The 19,972-nt window shown below is 45.0% G+C and overlaps 1 protein-coding gene across 1 annotated transcript; it reads left to right on the plus strand.

Annotated features, from left to right (window-relative positions):
* The first annotated feature begins 775 nt into the window (after positions 1-775).
* Positions 776-19,034, plus strand: RNF114 (ring finger protein 114). Its single transcript, XM_064276207.1, has 6 exons — positions 776-933; positions 7,337-7,487; positions 8,980-9,086; positions 9,635-9,749; positions 15,800-15,907; positions 17,251-19,034. The coding sequence occupies exons 1-6, from the start codon at positions 782-784 to the stop codon at positions 17,314-17,316; spliced, it is 699 nt and encodes a 232-aa protein (XP_064132277.1). The 5' UTR covers positions 776-781; the 3' UTR covers positions 17,317-19,034.
* Positions 19,035-19,972: the final 938 nt, after the last annotated feature.

Below are 19,972 nucleotides of genomic sequence, written 5' to 3' on the forward strand. Positions count from 1 at the left end.
TTGGTTAACAACCCCACGACATGTCAACACTTTCCCTCTTCAACCTTGGGTTCCCTATTACCAGCTCTCTTGTTTCCTGCTGCCTTCTAGTCCCTGTCCCTTAACTCCAGGTCTTTACACATTTCATTATACTTAGTACTCTGGAGCCACCGTTTGAAATCTTCTGTTTAGCTCTTTTACTTCATTTCTTCCATTTGCTTTAGTTACTCTACATTCAAGAACAAGTTTCAGAGTCTTTTCTGACATCCATATTGGTGCTAGCTTGACTTTAACACCTCTTTCATGACGGCTCATCTCCCTTTTTAGTGGCAACGGTATGCAGCTAGAATTAATAATATTATTTGTTTTCGTTGTATTTATTTTTACAATTCCCATCTATAAACAAGTGATGTTGATATCCTATTTGCAAGGCAAAAGTGTTATCACATTTCCCTTTAAAATTTGTTTGCTAAAATATAAAGAAAAAATAAGGCGATTTGAAGACAAATATTAAGTATTTAATATTTCAGATTTAAATACAGGAAACAACGCCCCACGCACAAAGGCCGTCCCCACCCGACCAACCCCTGGATCTAACTGCCACATTCCCTCCGTCTCTCCATCCCTTTCTGGGGGCAGGAAACGCCACGAGCCCGCCCCCAGACGGCCTCGCGGCCCACAGACCCGCCCCGAGTGGCCGGGCCCGCCCTAAGCCCCGCCCCCGCGCTCTCGCACCGCCTCGGCCCGCCCCCTCGGGCTTCTCCTTCTCGGCCGCCGTTGCACGACGCTCAGTGGAAGCAAGATGGCGGCGCAGCAGCGAGATCGTGAGGGCGGCGCGCAATTGGCTGGGTCCGCGGCGGCGGCGGCGGCGGAGGCCGACCCCCTGGCCCGCTTCACGTGTCCCGTGTGCTTGGAGGTGTACGAGAAACCGGTGCAGGTGCCCTGCGGTCACGTGTAAGCGCCGGGCCCGAGCCTGGTCGTGGGACGCCTGCCTAGGAGGGGGATGAAGCCGGGGAGCGTCTTGGGGCGAGAGCACAGGCCTAGAGGTGCTTCTCCGCGGGGACCTCCGGGGCCCCTAGACGCCCGCGGAAGCTGTGGAGCGCTCTTCTCCTCCCTTGCTCGCCCCCAGGCATCCAGCCCCACTGCCAGCCTTAGGACAGCAGCCACTGTCTCCTGAGCGCCTGGGATTCCAGGCCGCTTTTCCTGCTACTTTCCTCACGTGACTGTGGAGTCGCATTCTGTTAGGGCCTAAAAGTCCTTCCTCGAAGAGCCAAAGTTTCTCTTGAATAGTCCACATACGTTACCTGTAGACTGAGTACATTTGGCGTTGCATATCGAACTCTGCCAAGTATTTTTACTGTACACTAAAGTTGGAGAAATAATGAGCTAGACCAAAAGAACAAAAGGGAAGTCTTTATGCAAATCTGGTCGGTCTGTCCGTTCTGTGAAAGGGAACTGGGGGATAGAAAATAGGGCTTCTTATTATTTCTACTTAATTGTGTGTGGGGTTTGTTTCACTCTGTTTTAAGCCTCCATGACTTGAATACTGTTAATAGGCTGGTTATGATGATTAAAAGAGATTTGTGTGAAAATATCCAGTACAGGTCTGGGGCTGTGGTAGGTGCTTTGAGGTTGAGTGGATTTGACTTCAAGCCTTGCTCCATCAGACACACAAACACACCTAAACTGAAAGAATTGTAGAAAATGAGGCCACCTGTTTCTTGCCACTCAGACTCCACACCTCCTCTGTGGCTTCCCTCAGTGTTGATCATGGGCGTCACCTTGGCATTGGTCTTGGGACCCTTTTACTGCTCATTGGGCATTTGCTGGGCCTCACGGGCAATCTTATTCCTAAGCATTCCTTGAAGAGAAGAGAGTTGGCAGCTACCTTCCAGGTGACGGGCCTGAGGCGCACTTAGGTCAGGCTCACCATCGCCTGACTCTTTAGAGCTGAACTGTAGTCTGTTTTGCCAGCTGGGAGAATGGTGCTTGGCATCTGGTGAGGGCTCCCCAGCCACGCTGGCTGCTTTTCAAGGCTTCAAGTACGCTAAGCTATGTACTGCCTCGGGCCATTGCTGCTGGCGGTTCAGGTTGCCTGGACCCTCCCTGCCACTCCCCAAATCTTTCTCGCCCTCTAGTCTCATTTTAATTACCTGTGCCTGATCACCATCCCCATCTAAATTAACCTCTTCTCTTCTGGGACTTTATTACTTCTTGCACAGAGCAAAACCGAGGGATCAGGAAAACAGCGATCATATCTGTTTTGCCCCTCACTGTATCCCCAGTGTCTGAGCATCCGTATGCCAATCTGACATATAGCTGACTGGATGTGTATCCCCACTATGAAGAGTATAGTAAGAAACAGGCCATTCTGTCCTCAGTTCACCATCCAGTGAATTGATTGTAAATAAGCACTAACAAATGTTCACATAATTGTGAAAATCAGTTGTGCAGTGGGAGGATATTCTAGGGATCAAATGTGGGGGAGGGAGAGGGAGAGGTGATAAGGAATGAACAAACTAAGAAATTAGTGGTGGAAGTAAGCTTAGCGAGTGTTGAGGTGGGAGTCTGGGTAGCTTTCTCACTCATTCTTATCCTTGGATCGGCCCTGCTTATCCTCAGGTTTACCTCATTTGGGATTAATTCAGTGGATTTCATTTACTGGTAACATCTAGGAAGAGGCTTGACCCGGCACAGTTTACCAACGGAAGAGGAGCAAGCTTTGAGGTTTCCTTGAGCCAATGAACCTTTCCTAGGTCAGAGGGCAAGGGGCAGTACTGGGGTTCAAAACCTGGCTCTTGTGTACTTGATGTCCTAGCTCCATGTGCTCAGCACCAGTTGTAGACAGATGGAAGCACCTGTGTGAGAGCAGCAGCAGTCTCCCTCAGCTCCAGCCAGTGCTGTTTTCTGCTCTGCCTGATTGATTTTTGTTGTTTGTTGTTGGAAACTTGATCGTCACTGCAGCTATGGCTGGGGCAGTGGGCTTTTTTTAAAACTTTTATTTTAAACCCTGAATGATGACATTTTCCTTCAACTTGGTGGGATACAGTGTTGAAGGGCATTTAGCTGGATGCCCAAGAGAAGAGGATTTTCTAAATAGCACTGGGACAGAAATGGTGGCCTATCTGGAAGGCCAGACTAGAAAAGGGCTTGCAGATGGGGAATGGAAACTGAAAGCCAGCTGAAGATGCAGGGACAGATTACGGGTGTCTTCTTGGGCATGACTCAGGCCCAAAGTGGCTCATGAACTTTTGAACAGTGTTTGCGGGAGGGGAGACTTTGGAACTGCGATGTACCTACATGCTGGGTTTGGTTTCCTTATGCTCTCAGGTTACTCTCCTGATCTGCTTTGGAGAATAGGCATAACAAATGATAGCTACAAGGTCCTGCCTAACTCTCTCACTTCGTCACTTACCCTTCTCCCCATGGTCTACCATGTCACAGCCCCAAAGGCCTTCCTTCCTGCCTTTTGGACACCCCTTTGTACTTTTTTTTTATTTGGTGTCGTCTCTGGAAGTCTTTGTGACCAGATCTGTGTGGCTCTCTCATAGTTTCAGGTCTCAGTTCAGATGTCACCTCAAAGAGGCTTTTTGTATTCACCCCAGCTAATCTCCTTGCCGTGTTTTTTTTTTTTTACTCTATTTTATTTTTTAAATAATTTTTATTGTGCTTTAAGTGAAAGTTTACAAATCAAGTCAGTCTGTCACATATAAGCTTATACACACCTTACTCCACACTACCACTTACTCTCCCCCTAATGAGTCAGCCCGCTCCCTCCTTCCGGTCTTTCCTTTTGTGACAATTTTGCCAGTTTCTAACCCTCTCTACCCTCCTATCTCCCCTCCAGACAGGAGATGCCGACACAGTCTCAAGTGTCCACCTGATACGAGTAGCTCACTCTTCGTCAGTATCTCTTTCCAACCCATTGTCCAGTCCCTTCCATGTCTGATGAGTTGTCTTCGGGAGTGGTTTCTGTCCTGGGCCAACAGAAGGTTTGGGGACCATGACCTCCGGGATTCTTCTAGTCTCAGTCAGACCATTAAGTCTGGTCTTTTTATGAGAATTTGGAGTTTGTATCCCACTGATCTCCTGCTCCCTCTGGGGTTCTCTATTGTGCTCCCTGTCAGGGCAGTCATCGGTTGTGGCCGGGCACCATCTAGTTCTTCTGGTCTCAGGATGATGTAAGTCTCTGGTTCGTGTGGCCCTTTCTGTCTCTTGGGCTCATAGTTATTGTATGACCTTGGTGTTCTTCATTCTTCTTTGCTCCAGGTGGGTTGAGACCAATTGATGCATCTTAGATGGCCGCTTGTTAGCATTTAAGACCCCAGACGCCACATTTCAAAGTGGGATGCGAATGTTTTCATAATAGAATTATTTTGCCAGTTGACTTACAAGTCCCCTTAAGCCATAGTCCCCAAATCCCTGCCCTTGCTCCGCTGACCTTTGAAGCATTCAGTTTATCCCGGAAACTTCTTTGCTTTTGGCCCAGTCCAGTTGAGCTGACCTTTGGTGTATTGAGTATTGTCCTTCCCTTCACCTAAAGTAGTTCTTGTCTACTAACTAATCAGTAAATAACCCTCTCCCACCCTCCCTCCCTCCCCGCCTCATAACCACAAAAGTATGTGTTCTTCTCAGTTTATACTATTTCTCAAGATCTTATAATGGTGGTCTTATACAATATTTGTCCTTTTGCCTCTGACTAATTTCACTCAGCATAATGCCTTCCAGGTTCCTCCATGTTATGAAATGTTTCACAGATTCGTCGCTCCTTGCCGTGTTTTATATCCTTCAGTTACTTACAATCTGTCATTAACATTTTTTTTTTCTTCACTCTTATACTCCCGCCAAGAGTATAAGCATCACGAGGACAGAGAGACTTTGTCTAGTTCACCAGCGTGCCCTCAGTGGTGAACAAATAGACTCCCTCACCAGCTCCTATCCAGGTCGCGAATTTCTCCTAGCAGCATTAACGTCTAGCTTAATGACAGAATGGAAGAAAATTCTTAGAGACAGTAAAAATTGGTGAGGTGTGCAGGAGATTGATTACCTTTGGTATGTATTCTGAGTTCTTCCTGGCAGATTTTGTTATCCTGCTATAAACCTGTCATGTTGGATAAGTTGGCTAAGCAGCTAGGGTGTTTCCATGCTTTAGTATATATTCTTTATGCACAGCTTCTCAGCATCATCACCTGCCTGGGCACTCAGGGTAGAGACTTAATCATCTCTTGCTGACTTACTTATCTAGTGCTGCTATAACAGAAATATCACAGGTAGATGGCTTTAACAAAGAGAAACTTACTCTCACAGTCTAGGAGGCTAGAAGTCCAAATTCAGGGTGCTAGCTCCAGGAGAAGGCTTTCTCTTTCTTTTGGTTGTGTAGGAACGTCCTTGTCATCAATCTTCCCCAGTTGGGGAGCTTCTCAGCACAAGGATCCCAGGTCCAAACGACATGCTATTCTTATGGCTCTTGTTTCTTGGTGGTATGAGGTCCCCATGTCTCTGTTTGCTTCTCTCTTTTATATCTCAAAAGAGATTGGTTCAAGACACAATCCAATCTTGTAGATTGAAGCCTGCCGTATTAGCATAACTGCGGATAATCCCATCTTAACAGCATCATAGAAATAGGATTTACAACACATAGGAAAATCACATCAGATGACAAAATGGTGGACAGTCACATAGTACTGAGAATCATGGCTTAGCCAAATTGAAACACTTTTTTGGGGGGGACACAATTCAATCCATGACACTGACTTTCCATCTTTCCTTCTCCTATTAAGTAAGTTGCCAGATCTTTCCTTTTCCAAATTCAGTAAGTTGCCAGGTCCTACTGATTATGCCCCGAATCATTTCTTGAGTTCATTTTCTCTTGCCTCAGTCAGGCCCTCATGGTCCCTTGCCTTACCCATCTCTTTGGGTTCTCCTTCAAGACTCTCCATATCCCCCATCACCTAAAAAGAAACAAACAGAAAACCATGTTGTCCATGGTACCACCAAAGTCATTTTTCTAAAACTTGGGTTTGCTCTTATTAATAAAAAAGATACCTAGCTTTAAATCTCTGACTCCCTTATGAGGGAAAGTCTGTTAGATTTTTATTTCCTTAGATGCATCATCAGTGTTTAAGCCTGAGGGCCTGGAATATTCTTCCCTTCTTCCATCAGGTGAACTCTTCCTTTTAAGGCTGATCTTGGATGCCGCCTCTGACCTCTGATCAGCTCTGATCTTCTCCAGTCCCAACTAGTTACTCTTGCCTTTGTGTTCTCATAGCACTTTGCATTCACCTCTGGGGATAGCAGCACCCATTTGCTGGGCATTTCATATGTGCTAGACACTGTACTAAGTGTCTGCTGTACATCCAGCAAATCCTAGAGGTAGGTACTACCATGTCCTTTTCACAGAGGAGAAGATAGCGTTTCAGGGAACCCTGCCAAGATCCCTCAGTGATAGGGACTAAGGTTTGAAATTTCACTGTGTTACCTCAAAACCCAAACCCATTGCTTTGGAGTCGATTCCAACTCATGGTGACCCAGAAGGACAGAACAGAACTGCCCCATAGGGTTTCCAAGGCTGTAGTCTTTACAGGAGCAGACTTGCCACGTCTTTTTCCCATGGAGCGGCTGGTGGGTTCAAACAGCCAAGTGCTTAACCACTGCTTAACCAGGGCTGCTTTTATTACCTCCGCCATAATTCAAATGCATCATTATTATGGTTGAGGTAACACAATAAAATTTCAAACCTTCCTGGCAAGGTTCCCTGAAACTGTTTTCTCCTCTCTGAAATGGACATAGTAGTATCTACCTTTAGGTTTTGTTGGGAGGATGTATAACAGACATTTGAATTGTGGTGTTAGTGAAGAATATTGAATATACCAGGGACTACCAGAAGAATGAACCAATCTGTCTTAGAAGGACAACCAGAATGCTCCTTAGAAACCAGGATGATGAGACATAGTCTCACGTACTTTGGACGTATTATCAGGAGGGACGAGTCCCTGGAGAAGGACATCATGCTTGGTAAAGTAAAGGGTCAGCAGAAAAGAGGAAGACACTCAGCGAGAGGGTCTTGTTGTACATAGGGTCACTGTGAGTCAGAACTGACTCAATGGCACCTACCAACAACCTCAGCCATAACAGTTTCACGGTAATTTGCGTTTGTTTCTGTTGCTGGACTTGTGTGTTCTTTGCAGTCTCCCCTTCCCCTGTTTCTGACCTAGGAGTACTCAGTATTTGAATCGGGAGTAGAAAGGAAGTTTTTTTTTTAACCCGTTATTCATTGATGTCTTTTTAAAAGTTTACCCATTTCTGTTGTCCCGTCTCCATGGTGCATGACGGTGGTTCTCTGTGTGTCTTGTTCTAGCTTTTGCTCTGCATGCCTGCAGGAATGTCTGAAGCCGAAGAAGCCCGTCTGCGGGGTATGCCGCAGCGCTCTGGCCCCTGGCGTCCGAGCCCTGGAGCTCGAGCGGCAGATTGAGAGCACAGAGACATCTTGCCATGGCTGCCGTAAAAATGTATGTGGAAGTAAGATGGACGCGTCAGTGTTTTTCTGTGATGAGATGGGGTAAACATCGAGCTGTTATGGGGTAAATGTAGCACCATTTTTGAAGCTAGAGTGTGAATAGGTGATGGCACGGCACCCGTGCATGGTTAGGTGTCTGGTGATGGCTGTGCCATTTCATTTTGAGACTCTTCTGGTTTTATGATCATTACAATTTTGTTAATTTCATATCGTGCAAAAATACAAAATTATATAGGCTTGTTCCCCGCCCTACTCTTCAGAAGTTACAACTTTAAAAATGGTTCAATTTAGAAGCCTACCTAACATTTTCTACTTTGACAAACAACAGATGTAGAGTTTTTGCAAACACAAATGTAGGATTTTTACAGAATAGGATAATACCATAACATGTACTGCTACAACTGGATTTTTTCACTTAATGACTTATGGGACAGCCGTGCCTGGCAATGTCCTTACCTTTAATGCCCGCTTCCTCCCACAGTATGGATATACCTTAATACTGCCTTCCTTTCAGAATGGCTTAGCACCAGGCATGCACAGTGGGCGATTGGGTTTCCGGATGGGGCTATTTCCCAGCCCTTTCGTTGGGAGCGCCTTGGTTGGCGGCTTAAAGTCCTTAAGTTCTTTAAATGGGGGGAAGACAGGAAGAATCATGATAAGCCAGAGGTCAAATAGTAGAGCTTTTTTTTTTTTCTTTTCTTTTTTTCTGGTGGTTTCTTTTAATTTAGAAACTGAAGATACTGATATAAATTTTCCTATTACTTTCATCTTTCTTTATGCATGTTAAAGGTTTTTTTTTGGTACGCTTTTGATTTTCTTTTTAAAAAGATTAGTAATTATACTGTGGGTATACCTCCAAAAGTGTTTTTCTTCCCCAGAGTCCCCTCTTTCTTCATTCCTTACACTTTTCTTTCTTTTTAGAATGCCTATAATAAAAGTACTCTTCTCTGGGCTTTATTCTCTCTCTCCATGTTACTGTTGCAAAGCCTAGATTTTATAAGGCAGATAGAACTCAGATTTTGGGTCTTTAAAGATCATCTGTCATGATTTGGCAATTAATACCTTAGCTAGGGTTAGTACTAGCTTTTATCCCTTTTTCTTAAACGATTTTCTCTGCAGCACAGATGTGCAAGAATGTGGTTCTTGGCTTCCTGTAAGGAGACAAGTTTAAATGCTAGTGTAGAAAATGTAAGCTTGGCTGTATTTGGATTGTGTCTGTGAGTAGAGAGCATGTGGTGAACAAAGCAGATCTCTGGGAGAGTCAGAGTGAAAGAAGCTGTCCTCTTCTGGTTGAGTAAAACAGCAGCCTTGGCAGTCACGGAAATCCTGGAAGGAACAGGATTTCAGCCCCATCAGCACAACCAGGAGTCTGGTGGGATTGTTTGCCAGTGTGGCATAGGCCTAGTTTTCGTCTTGCCCTTGCTTTGGGGCTGCATTGGGCCTGGTACAAAGTCCTGACTAACTTGTGGCATCTGATTCCTTAGTTCTTCCTATCCAAGATCCGGGCCCACGTGGCTACCTGTTCCAAATACCAGAATTATATCATGGAAGGTGTGAAAGCCACCACTAAGGATGCATCTCTTCAGCCAAGGTACGAGGCTCGGTCACTCCCTCAGGTGGACGTCTTCCTTTGCTGCAGAGCGTGGACGCTGCGTTTTCAGGGATTTACGTAGATGTGTGAGTTTGGGAGGAGCCTTGGTGGCACAGTGGTTAAGAACTCGGCCACTAACCAAAAGGCCTGCAGTCCGAATCCACCAGCTGCTCCTTGGAAACCCTTATGGAGTGGTTCTGCTTTGTCCTATAGAGTTGCTATGAGTCGGACTTGACTTGATGGCAGTGGGTTTGGGTTTTATTGGAGAGCTTGAGAAAGTAGTAAAGGTATAGTTGTTACACTGGCTATAGCTGATTTAAGTTTTTTTTAAGTTGGAGGCTGGTGTCTCTGCAATGTTTACTTCAGATGTTAGCTGTGCCAATAAGTTACGTTCAAAACACTTGACCTGATTCTGACACGGTAAACAGAATCCTTGTCATGATACATTCGGTGGGCTTTGCCCTGTTTTGAAGTGTACAGTGGTTGAAGTTGTGTGGAAAGGTACTCACGGAAGTTTTTTTCTTTTTTCCTGCCTTTTCATTTTCTAGGAATATCCCAAACCGTTACACTTTTCCTTGCCCTTATTGTCCTGAGAAGAACTTTGACCAGGAAGGACTTGTGGAACACTGCAGATTATTCCATAGCACAGATACCAAGTCTGTGGTAAGAGTAACATTTTTTTTTTTTTTTAATTTTGCCTTGTGAAAAAAGTCCAGCTTATAGAAAAATGACAAGATTAGTACAATGATCTTCTATATTTCTGTATACCCTTCACCTAGATTCACAAGTTAACGTTTTACTATATTTCCGTTATCCTAATGTATAGTTTTTGCTAAAGCATTTGTGAATAAGTTACAGACATCATGACCCTTCGCCCCTAAATATTTCAGTCTGTATTTCCTAAGAACAGGACGTTCTCTTACAAAACCACGTTTTTGTGTATAATTATCATATCCAGGATATTTAACATTGACATAGTCTAACATCTAATGTGGGATCCATGGTCAGATTTTGGTAGTTATATAATGTCTTTCATAGCCAATTCCCTCTCTGCCCAAAATCCTAGATGCAGTGTGTTACCATTAGTTGTCATGTCTCCTTGGTCTCCTTTAATCTGGAGCACATCCCCAGCCTTTTTTGTCTTTCTTGACCTTGACATTTTTTAAGAGGACAGGCCAGTTTGTAGACTGTTCTTCAGTTTGACTTTACCAGTTTCTTCATTGTTAGACTCAGGTCATGCTGGTTGTGGCGAGGATGCTGTGTAAGTGGTCCTGCATGTACTACCTCACGGGTCGTGTGATGCCTATTGGTCCTGTTTTTGGTAATGTTGACTTCGATCACTAGGTTAAGGATCAGTTGGTGTCCACCAAGTTTCTCCTCCATGAAGCTGCCATTTTCTTGTTAAGAGTAGTTTCTTTGTAGATGTGGGGAAAGAGGATTTAGATGAAATTGTTAGGAAAAGGCTTATCAGTCCTTTGACATTTTATTTAAATATCAAAGATTGGCATGTAGTTTCTTTAAAGACAAAAGTTTGAATTTGATCCTCCGCAGTGTATTACTCATCCCTCTTAATGTGATTGGCTGACTAAATCTTAATACAACTTCCTCTTTTGTTTTGTTTTGTTTTCCCATTTGTCTCAGACTGTTTCTTATAAACTAGTTCAGGTGACAGGCTTAGCTTCATTGCTATAAGGGGTGGTGCACAGACTGTAGAATTTGCATGAACTTTTGTAAGGATGCTAGGGCAACTGTCATCGCTCATCTTGTTAGGCCTGGTAGCATTCTTTATTTTTCTCCCGTAAATCTTAATATACAACTAGTCTATTCAAGAATACCTGAAATCCTGTCATAACTGTTGAACCCCTTGCCAAGTCCAAATTCTAGTCAGTGCAGCCACTTTGTACATGGTGCTTGCTGGCCTCTTAACATTGTGCTGTTACGGTTTTCAGAGATGGGTAACCTTTCTGTCTGCCTTTGTCGCCTCCCCCAACTTGAGAACTGGGCCAGCTTAGTCCATTGTGTGCCCCCATCTCAACAGTCCTTGTCCCCAGCACATTCTGCAGTGGCTAAATCTTTTCATGAAGCTCCTGGCGTGAACTGTCCCCATCTTCCCAAATACAGGCTCAATCCTGCTTTTAACTGAGAAGTTCAAAGTATCAGGTGTGTCCTTATCTCTCGTGCCTATATCAGGAGCTCTCCAGTTTACACCTGAGGTCGCACGCTAGCACATCTGACCCACACGCGTTAATTTTTCTAACTTTTTAAAAATAAGGATATTTCTCAGTCTCGATATGCTACATTTGAAAAATCAGAAGTTCTAGCAAAACTCGACTGGCTCTGAGAAGTTACTGCCCCTTCTAGATGGGCAGTGTCATCCCTTAACACCCAGCCAGCTTCACTCATTTGCCCTACTAGCTGGCACCTGTAGCTCTTGAGTTTGTAACCCTTGGTCCTTGTCCCTGTCCTTCCCCTCTGTGTCGGGGAAGAAGGCTTCTTGTCAAGTCTAACTCTTCTCCACCAGCATTCTCACATCTCAGTAAAGGACCAAGAGAGGGTCTGGCAGTAAGAGCTCAGTGTAAGTGTTCCGTATCATTGCTGCTCCAGAGACTTCGCCTGTCATGTTTCTTCTCTTAACTCCAGCTTTTCTCTCTACCTGCTTCTTACCTGTGTGTTCAAACATGCCCAGGTCTGCAGGGCTAATTCATGGGAAGCCTTTTGATCCGGTAGTTTCTCGAGGGAGCAGTTTCTCTTTCCCTCAGGCTCTGGTTTTCCAGCTGTGCCGTCCCTTTCCTACCCTCCCCTCGATCCCCTGTAGAGTCTGGTTTCCACCCCATCCGTCCCACTGTTGGCACCTCCATGCCCCCAGCTGATTTTCTTGGAGTTCTTGTTTTTCTTCACCTCTTAGTAGCTTTTAAAATTTGTTTCTGTGTACATAGTTAATCCATGGTGTAAGAGGTGGACTGTAAAAAGTGTGTCTCCAGCTCCATCCCCTAGTCAGCCGGTTCCCTGCCACAGCATCGTCCCCAGTGTTTCTTTATATTCTTGCATTTCAGTCAGTGTTCAGGTTTATTAACCTACTACATTCCATTTTAGTATAATAAAAAGAAACCCAATGTAAAGTAAAACAGCACACCATAGTGGCTGGACAGTCACAAAGAATTGATTATTTTCACTCAGAAATAATCAGCCTCATCGTTTGGCGCTAATAATCATTCTTCTAGTATATCTTTATTGCACAGATAACTGAAATGTTAGTGAGCAGATGCTAACCTGGAACTGGTCTACGAGGGCTGCTGTAACAAAATACCACAAACCAGGTGGCTTAGAAGAATGGAATTTTACTATGTCACAGTTCTGGAGGCCAGATGTCTGAGATCAGGGCGTTGTGTTGATTGCTCCTGACCTTTTGAGGGCGAATCTGTCCCATGCCTCTCTCCCAGCTTCTGGTAGGTGCAGGTGTTTTTTTGCCTTGCAGCTGTAGCATCACATGTCATCTGTCCTTTGTTTCCTTGTCACTGTGTATCTTCTCCTCTTCTGTAAGGACCAGTTGTATAGGACTAGGACCCACTCTCTTCCAGTATGACCTCGTGTTAACCAAACTGACATATTAAAAGAGCTTATTTCCAGAGTCACAGTCACAGCTTCACGGGTTAGGACTTCAACACAAGTCTTCAGGGACATGGTTCAATCCGTAACAGTCATTATACTTGCCATTTTACTTTCCCTCGTGATTCCAGAATGGCTGCACAGTACGTACTCTTCGACTGCACTAGGCAAGATAAGAGATGTGTCCTAGGAAAAGTACCCTAAACCCGAGTTTCCAATTCCATCTTCAAGAGGCTTTAGTTATGGTTCTTAATAACTAGTTACTGATGGAGAGAGCAAGTGTGCATAGACACACAGACGCACAAATGCCACCCATCTCTGCCCACTACCCATTTTCAATTTTAAAGTTAGCTAGGAGGCCTCAACTGTGTTGGTAATTATGAAAAGTAAAATAGAACATTCAGTTAAAATAGTACAGGTGACCCAGTTCAGTTCCTGCCATCATATCACTTCCCCAGCCTTCACTTTAGGAGTGATTTAGCGCAGAAACCAGTGTGCCATACAAGTTAAGTGGATTGCATACCTTAGAGACCTGGTTGGTAGCAGGACCGTACTGGAACCCAGTTCTCCTGGCTCCTAAACCAGTTCTTTTTTCACTGCACCAGAAATGGCCTTCCTGGAATGCTCATCAGCCCTTGAGTAGTGCTATGTGGAGCCCTAGAGGCAGAGTGGTTTAAGCACTTGGCTGCTAACCAAAAGGTCAGCAGTTTGAATCCACCAGCTGCTCCTTGGAAACCATATGTACTCTGTCCTGTAGGGTCGCTATGAGTTGGAATCGACTTGACAGCAACGGGTTTTATGTGGAAGTTTACAATTGAATAATTGAAATACTAAGTTATATGGACAAATTACCAAATCATATGATCCAAAGACATTCCTAGTGTTTTGAATGTTCTTCATGAGATTTGTGTCTGTCCCACTTTAGTGAAACTGAAGCACATTCTACATTCTGTAGCCAATTTTTTGGGCATCTGTTCCACATCAAAATATGTGTAGGTTTGCTTACCCCCCTTTTTTTTTAATTTTATCATAATGAAAAGATAATATTTGGCAATTCAGTATTTTTTACATGTACGATTTAGTGAGATTGATTACGTTCATCATGTGCAGGTATCACCACTGTCCATTTCAAAATTACTCCACCACCATTAACAGAAACTCACCGCCCCAGCTGCTTTTTTTAATGGCCCCACAGTTTTCATCACACAGCCATACCACCATTTAACTGGTTCCTTAGTGATGGACATTGAGCTTTGTTGTCTTAGTCTTCTAAAAAAAAAAAAAAAATAGTCTTCTAGTCCTGCTATAACAAATACCACAAGTGGTTGGCTTTAACAAATAGAAGTTTATTTCTTCACAGTGAAGTAGGCTGAGTCCAAATTCAGGGCATCAGTTCCTGGGGAAGTCTTTCTCTCTTTGTCAGCCTTCTCATCAGTCTTCCCTTAGACTAGGAGCTTCTCCATACTGGGATCCTGGGCGCCCTGCTCCCAGCACTTCTTTTTTTGGTGATATGTGGTCCCCAGATCTCTGCTTGCTTCCCTTTCCTTTTATCTCTTGTAAGGCCACACCCCAGGGAGACTCCCTTTGCATTGGATCAGGGATATGACCTTAGTAAGGGTTTTACATCCCACTCTGGTCCTCTTTAACATACAATTACAATCACAAAATGGAGGACAACCACACAATACTGGGAATCCTGGCCCAGCCAAATTGATAACACACATCTTTGAGGGGACATAATTCAATCCATGACAAGCTTATTCCCAGACAGTGGTGTCAGGAAGTTTGATTAAGGACTGGCTGTTAAATGCTACTAATAAATTATTGTCGATTGTTAGGTGTGATAACAGAACTGTATTTATATAGGGAAATATCCATTTTTTGGACTGTACTAAAATACTTCAAGGTGAAATGTCTTATTTTAAAATGCTTTATTTTTTTTGCAGAAATCAGTATGACATGTCAGTTTAGGTGCTGGGTTTAAAAGATAGTCCATTAAACTATTGCCTGGTTTTCTGTATGCTTGAAATTTTTCATAATAAATTTTTAAATGCTACCATAAATTTTTACATATGTTTATGTGTGTCGTGAAATAAAGCCTTTGGTGTGAATTAATTTGATCAAATGTTACACGCACTCATGATTTTGGTGAACATTACTAAACTGCTCTGTGGTTTCTGGTACTACAGCTGATTCTTTCCCATGCCTTGGCTTCCTGAAATCCCTCTTAGTAGTGCCTGTTGAGGCCTTCTCTTCCTTCGGCCCTTTGTCTTCTGCTCTAGCTCCACCTCCTACAGAACTTCTTCACTCTCGGTGTTTCAGCCATTCCTTTGGAAGCCGCCTCCTTCTCGACCTCTAGTCCTGACCTGTTTGTAGCTCCACAGCTGCAGCTCTTCTACTCAAAGAGTCTTCTGCCAGCTCAGATTCATCTCTTGCCAAACCTTTTGTCACCTTATCTTCCTTGCAAATGGGGTGTGAGATTCCATCTCTAAACCAGAGCATTTCTGCCCCATCCTGGTTCCTCCCTGTTCACCTCCACAAATTTTCTTTTCTAGCTGCACTAGTCATCTGGCTTCTTCTCTGGTACTGCCTCCTGGCTGAGCTCCACCCTGCTGCTCCCCTGGAGCACACCTTTGTCTTCTCTTTCCTTTTCCAAATACCTCCCAGCCTTCAAAGCCCCAGTCAGCCTTTTTTAGCCTGATTCCCCTCATCTGAGCTTTTACTTTATCAAACTAGCACATAAAGCACTGTTTTACCTCCTTGGGACATCACTCATCTGGTTATCGATTTTCTTTGTGCTTTTGGGTCATCTCGTGTCTTGGGTGAGAAGGCCATGTTCTATGCCTGTGACACACTTTTCTGACCACAGTAGGGGCTCAGAAAAAAGGTGGCATCGTGACGTCTGCTTTATCTACCCCCAAGTGTCACTTGACTCGAGTAGGAGACATGCAGTGTTCCTGGGATCCTGATGTGCACGTGAAGGAGTGAACAGGCCCCGGCTGATGTCTCAGGAAAGCTGTTCTGGAAGAAAGGAGGCCAGACACAGGCCGCAGGGCTGATATCAGCCTGGATGTTGAGTGCCTAAGACCTTACTTCTTTGTTGAAAGGTTTGTCCGATATGTGCCTCGATGCCCTGGGGAGACCCCAACTACCGGAGTGCCAACTTCATAGAGCACATCCAGCGCCGGCACCAGTTTTCTTACGACACTTTTGTGGTGAGTCTGGAGCCCAGGCTCTGCTCTCTCTCCTGGGGGACAGCACAGCTCCATCGCTTCACTTATGGGGAGGGCTCTGGGCCCCATTGTTGAGCTTTGTCACCTGACGTAATGGGCTCCTAGTCCATGGAACGGCAGCTGTGTGGTCTCTACTCTTGAACCAGATGAGTGGCCAGAGCCTCGTGTGTTTTGGTATCTGAGGAGGTGAGCTGGCTGGTCATCTAGACCAACCCTCCTCAACCCCCACCCCTACAAATTTTGCCCACTTTCTTTTGGGATATATAGTTTCTGCCCGTTACCTAACCTAGTTTGGTTATATATATATCTTAAGGTCAAATGCCCATGGGGGCCAGCAAGTAATGAAAGTGTTCTGTCCTCATGAGAATTTAGAAGCTGGAGAGTGGGTGACTCACTAAGGGAGCGGTGAGGGGAGCTGCCGTCACCTCTGCCTGATGGTTGTTGGGCGGAAATCCAGGCAGTTTTGGCCAGTCTCACTCCTTACCCACCCCTCCCCCTAGAAGCTGGAAATGCAGGATTTCATGTGAAGTGTCACAGATTTTATTTTTTAATACTTCAGATCAAACAAAACACATCCACATGCCAAACTGGCCATCAGGCTTGCACCCTCCCTTAGAGCTGGGTGGGCATGCAGGGGCGTGCTCTTGTCCTGGCATTCCGCTGGTGGACCAGTTTGTCTAGCTGCCTGAAGTGACCCTTTTCTTTATCTCAGGGCCTGAGAAGCAAAGTCCAGATCTTTCCCAAGTTGTCATAAAGAATATTTATTCTGAGTCTAACAGTACCTGAGATTCAGGTCAGAATAACTGTGCTTTTTGTCGGTGCTGTAAAGATGAATAGAATTCCTAAAAATGCCCAAATAGATCATTTTGTCTCATTAAAGAAAGTTTCACTACAGTTTCTCCAATACGTTGTGGCCCCAAAAACCCCATTCTGTGCTGGGCACTGAAGCCACCCTTATAGAAGTGACACTCAGCCAGGTGTGTTTGTGCTCATTTGGCTTCCCCTGGTGATGCACTGCTTTAAACAGGCGAGCACTTGGTCTGTGCAGGGCTCCCTTCTAAGGGTCTGACGTGTTGTCTGGTCCTCACAGTCTCCATATAAGGGAGGCATCCATGTGCTCGTTACAAGGATAGGGCAGCAGAGGCACAGAGAGGTTAAGTCATGTGCCCAAAGTTACACAGCTAGCATAGCAAACAGTGGCACTGGAATCTGGTCCTGATTAGCCCACTCTGAAGCCCATCCCTAGACTGCCCTGCCTTTCCTACTGAAAGCGAGTCTTTGCAGCTGCGAATAGTTGCAGCACCTGAGTGTCTGTTTTGCCGCAGGATTACGATGTTGATGAAGAGGACATGATGAATCAGGTGTTGCAGCGCTCCATCATGGACCAGTGAGCAGCCTCTGCTGTGTGTCTCCCATTCCAGAGCTTCCACGTGAAACTTTGGACTCATACACCTTCAATGTACAACAGACCTGGAAGTGATCCGTGGCATTAAGGACAGGGCCCTTCTGACAGGGGAAATAAGGGCCCCAGGTCAGAGCCTCTCTTTCCTCTGGGCTCTTACCAAAGCTTTCTTCCCCTGCCATTAACCTTGTTTATCACGCGGTCTAGTCTTATAATCCTCCTAACCCTCAGCTACTTGGCTGGAGCTTCTGCCTCGTCTTCTGGAAGAGAATCCAGCCTCTCCACCGCCACCTGGTCTTGTTTCACACTTGTTCCTGCAGTCCGGTGTTCATCTCTCAGGTCCTCTGAGCCAGCCGGGACCTTTTCTGGGTCACAAATAGCACAAATGAGACAAGTGTCTCCTTGGCCTTGAGGTGTGTGAGCTCTGGCAGCCGTGCGGCTGGGCATTGGTGAAGCTCCCGGTGCTAGAAGCTGGGCAGTCCTGTTGGGTCTGATGCTGGAAAGTTTGATTAGGGATATTTACCTCCTCCTGCACACCTTTAGCATTAACTGGTTCAGTCTTAAATGCCTGCATGGTGCCTTTTTAGGATAAGGTGTAACCATATATTTTTAGTAAAAGTAAATGTTCTTAGGTTAGGAAAGTTAAAGCCCATGGTATCCATAAATGGGGAGGAGGGTCAAAACTTTTTGCTTTTGATTTTCAAACTAATGAGCTGTTTTCGTATGACCGCGTCAGGTTTACCTCTTTATTTGGGGGTTTGCTTACAGTCTTGTTCTTGAAACATGAAAAGGAGTCCAGAATAAGAAGGAAGAGACAGGGCTACACGGGTATTGGTTCTTTTATCTTCTATTTAGTGACTTATATTAAACTGAGCATTGTTTTTCTGTCACAGATGGTTTCCTTGTGAACCTGGTTTCAGTGTGTAAATTGGTGTGTGAAAACCTTCCCTCCAAATGCAGAGAGAGGTTATAGGCAATCTGATATCACACCCTGTTGCCTCTTGTGACAAGACGAACTATTCATAAAGGAGACAATCTCCCAATGAACAGTTGTTGATAAAAGCTGTCTACTAGAAACTCACTTTGGTAACAAGCCCCAAGTTCAGGATAGTTCACGAATATTAATAAATATAAGGCTAAAATGCTTGTAAGCCTATTTCTCTAGGAGCAGAATATCTGGTCAAGCAAAAGGCATATGACATTAGGTCCTTTTTTTTTCATGTCAAACATTTCTAGCCTGAATGTGGAGATGTTTCTAGTCAGCGGCCAAGCTTACAATAACAGAAGTGCTTTGGCCTGTATTCTGCCACCACGGGCTTCCCTACCTGCCAGTGAGGAGCTGCAGGTGCCTGACAGCTGGTGAAGACGGGCCTGTAATAACTTCCTCATGCGCTGTTGCATGGGAGGGCCACGGCGTTAAGGTCAGCTTCTTCACTGTAGTTTCTAGAGAACGTTCACTCAGGCCTCCCCAAGTTGAGATCCTCTCTGTAAAGTCTGGAGGGGAATTGGACAGAACCTGTGTTTGAGGGACCCGATCAGAGCACATCCATCTTGCTGGTGGTTCAGAGAAACTTATTTTCTTGTATTAAGTGCACTTCATGTATTTCTAATAAGATGACTTTCCAGAAAGTGAAATTTGTTATGTTCTGGCTTTTAAAAGGTGAAATAAAAATAAATTTCATAATTTATCCAACTGGTAAGCGGTAATGACTGTTTTCATTAAACACCATTTGCTGGCATCTGGGCCTGGGGAGCGTCCAGAAGATTGCTCTTTCTGAGGGGAAAGTTCTTGTCTGTCACCGAGTGAGGCCAATCTGGCTTCTCATCACATTCCACCAGCTGGGCCTCGCTGGGCCGCATCCTCTTTGGAAAGCGAACACAATCCTCACTTCTCAAAGTTGGGAAGCTTCAATGAGGTGAGAGGTGAAAAGTCTCCATAAAACAGGGTGTGGATGCGCCGCTTTAGCTACGTTCCGGGGACATCGTAGTCAGGGTTCCATAAATTCAGATTTCAGGTCCTGGATGCAGTTAACTCTGCGTTCTGCCACTAGCTATGGGAGACCTGCAGAGACATCCCCTTTCTGACCCTGTCTCCCTACTGTGAAATGGGGACAATAATTCCTTCCTCACAAGAACGTTAGGATTCCAGGAGCAGAGTACAAGGTGCCTGTGCCTTGTGTGTTCTCTGTGTGAACTCAGCTGCTGGGCTTTTCTTCTGGGCTTCTCCATGGGCATCCTGATCCCATAGGAACCTTATGGCCCAAAGTGAGCTCAGCCTCTCCAGGCTCCTCCACCTGTGCCCTCCATCTTCCATATCATTCCCTTCTGCAGTGGATGATAGCAGAAACCTGGCAATCTTCTTAGTCCCCCACATTCATAAGGCCACCTTGGCCTACGTATCATTTGAGCCCTGGGCTCTGGTTACAAGTCAGAAAGTTGCAATCTGTGCCTCTGTTTTCTTCAATGTGTAACACACTGTGGCTGTTCTTGAAATCCCTTGTCATACCAAAATAGATCAGGAAAATGACATTTAAAAACTAAGACCTGAATCAAATGAGAAGCCTAGTGAATGTACGGGATGAACATTCTAGCAGAGGGAACCAGGTTCAAAGGCTGTAAGGAGGGACCACGTGTGTTACCCATGC

The sequence above is a fragment of the Loxodonta africana genome, chromosome 24, assembly GCF_030014295.1.
Source record: "Loxodonta africana isolate mLoxAfr1 chromosome 24, mLoxAfr1.hap2, whole genome shotgun sequence".
Lineage (NCBI taxonomy): Eukaryota > Metazoa > Chordata > Mammalia > Proboscidea > Elephantidae > Loxodonta > Loxodonta africana.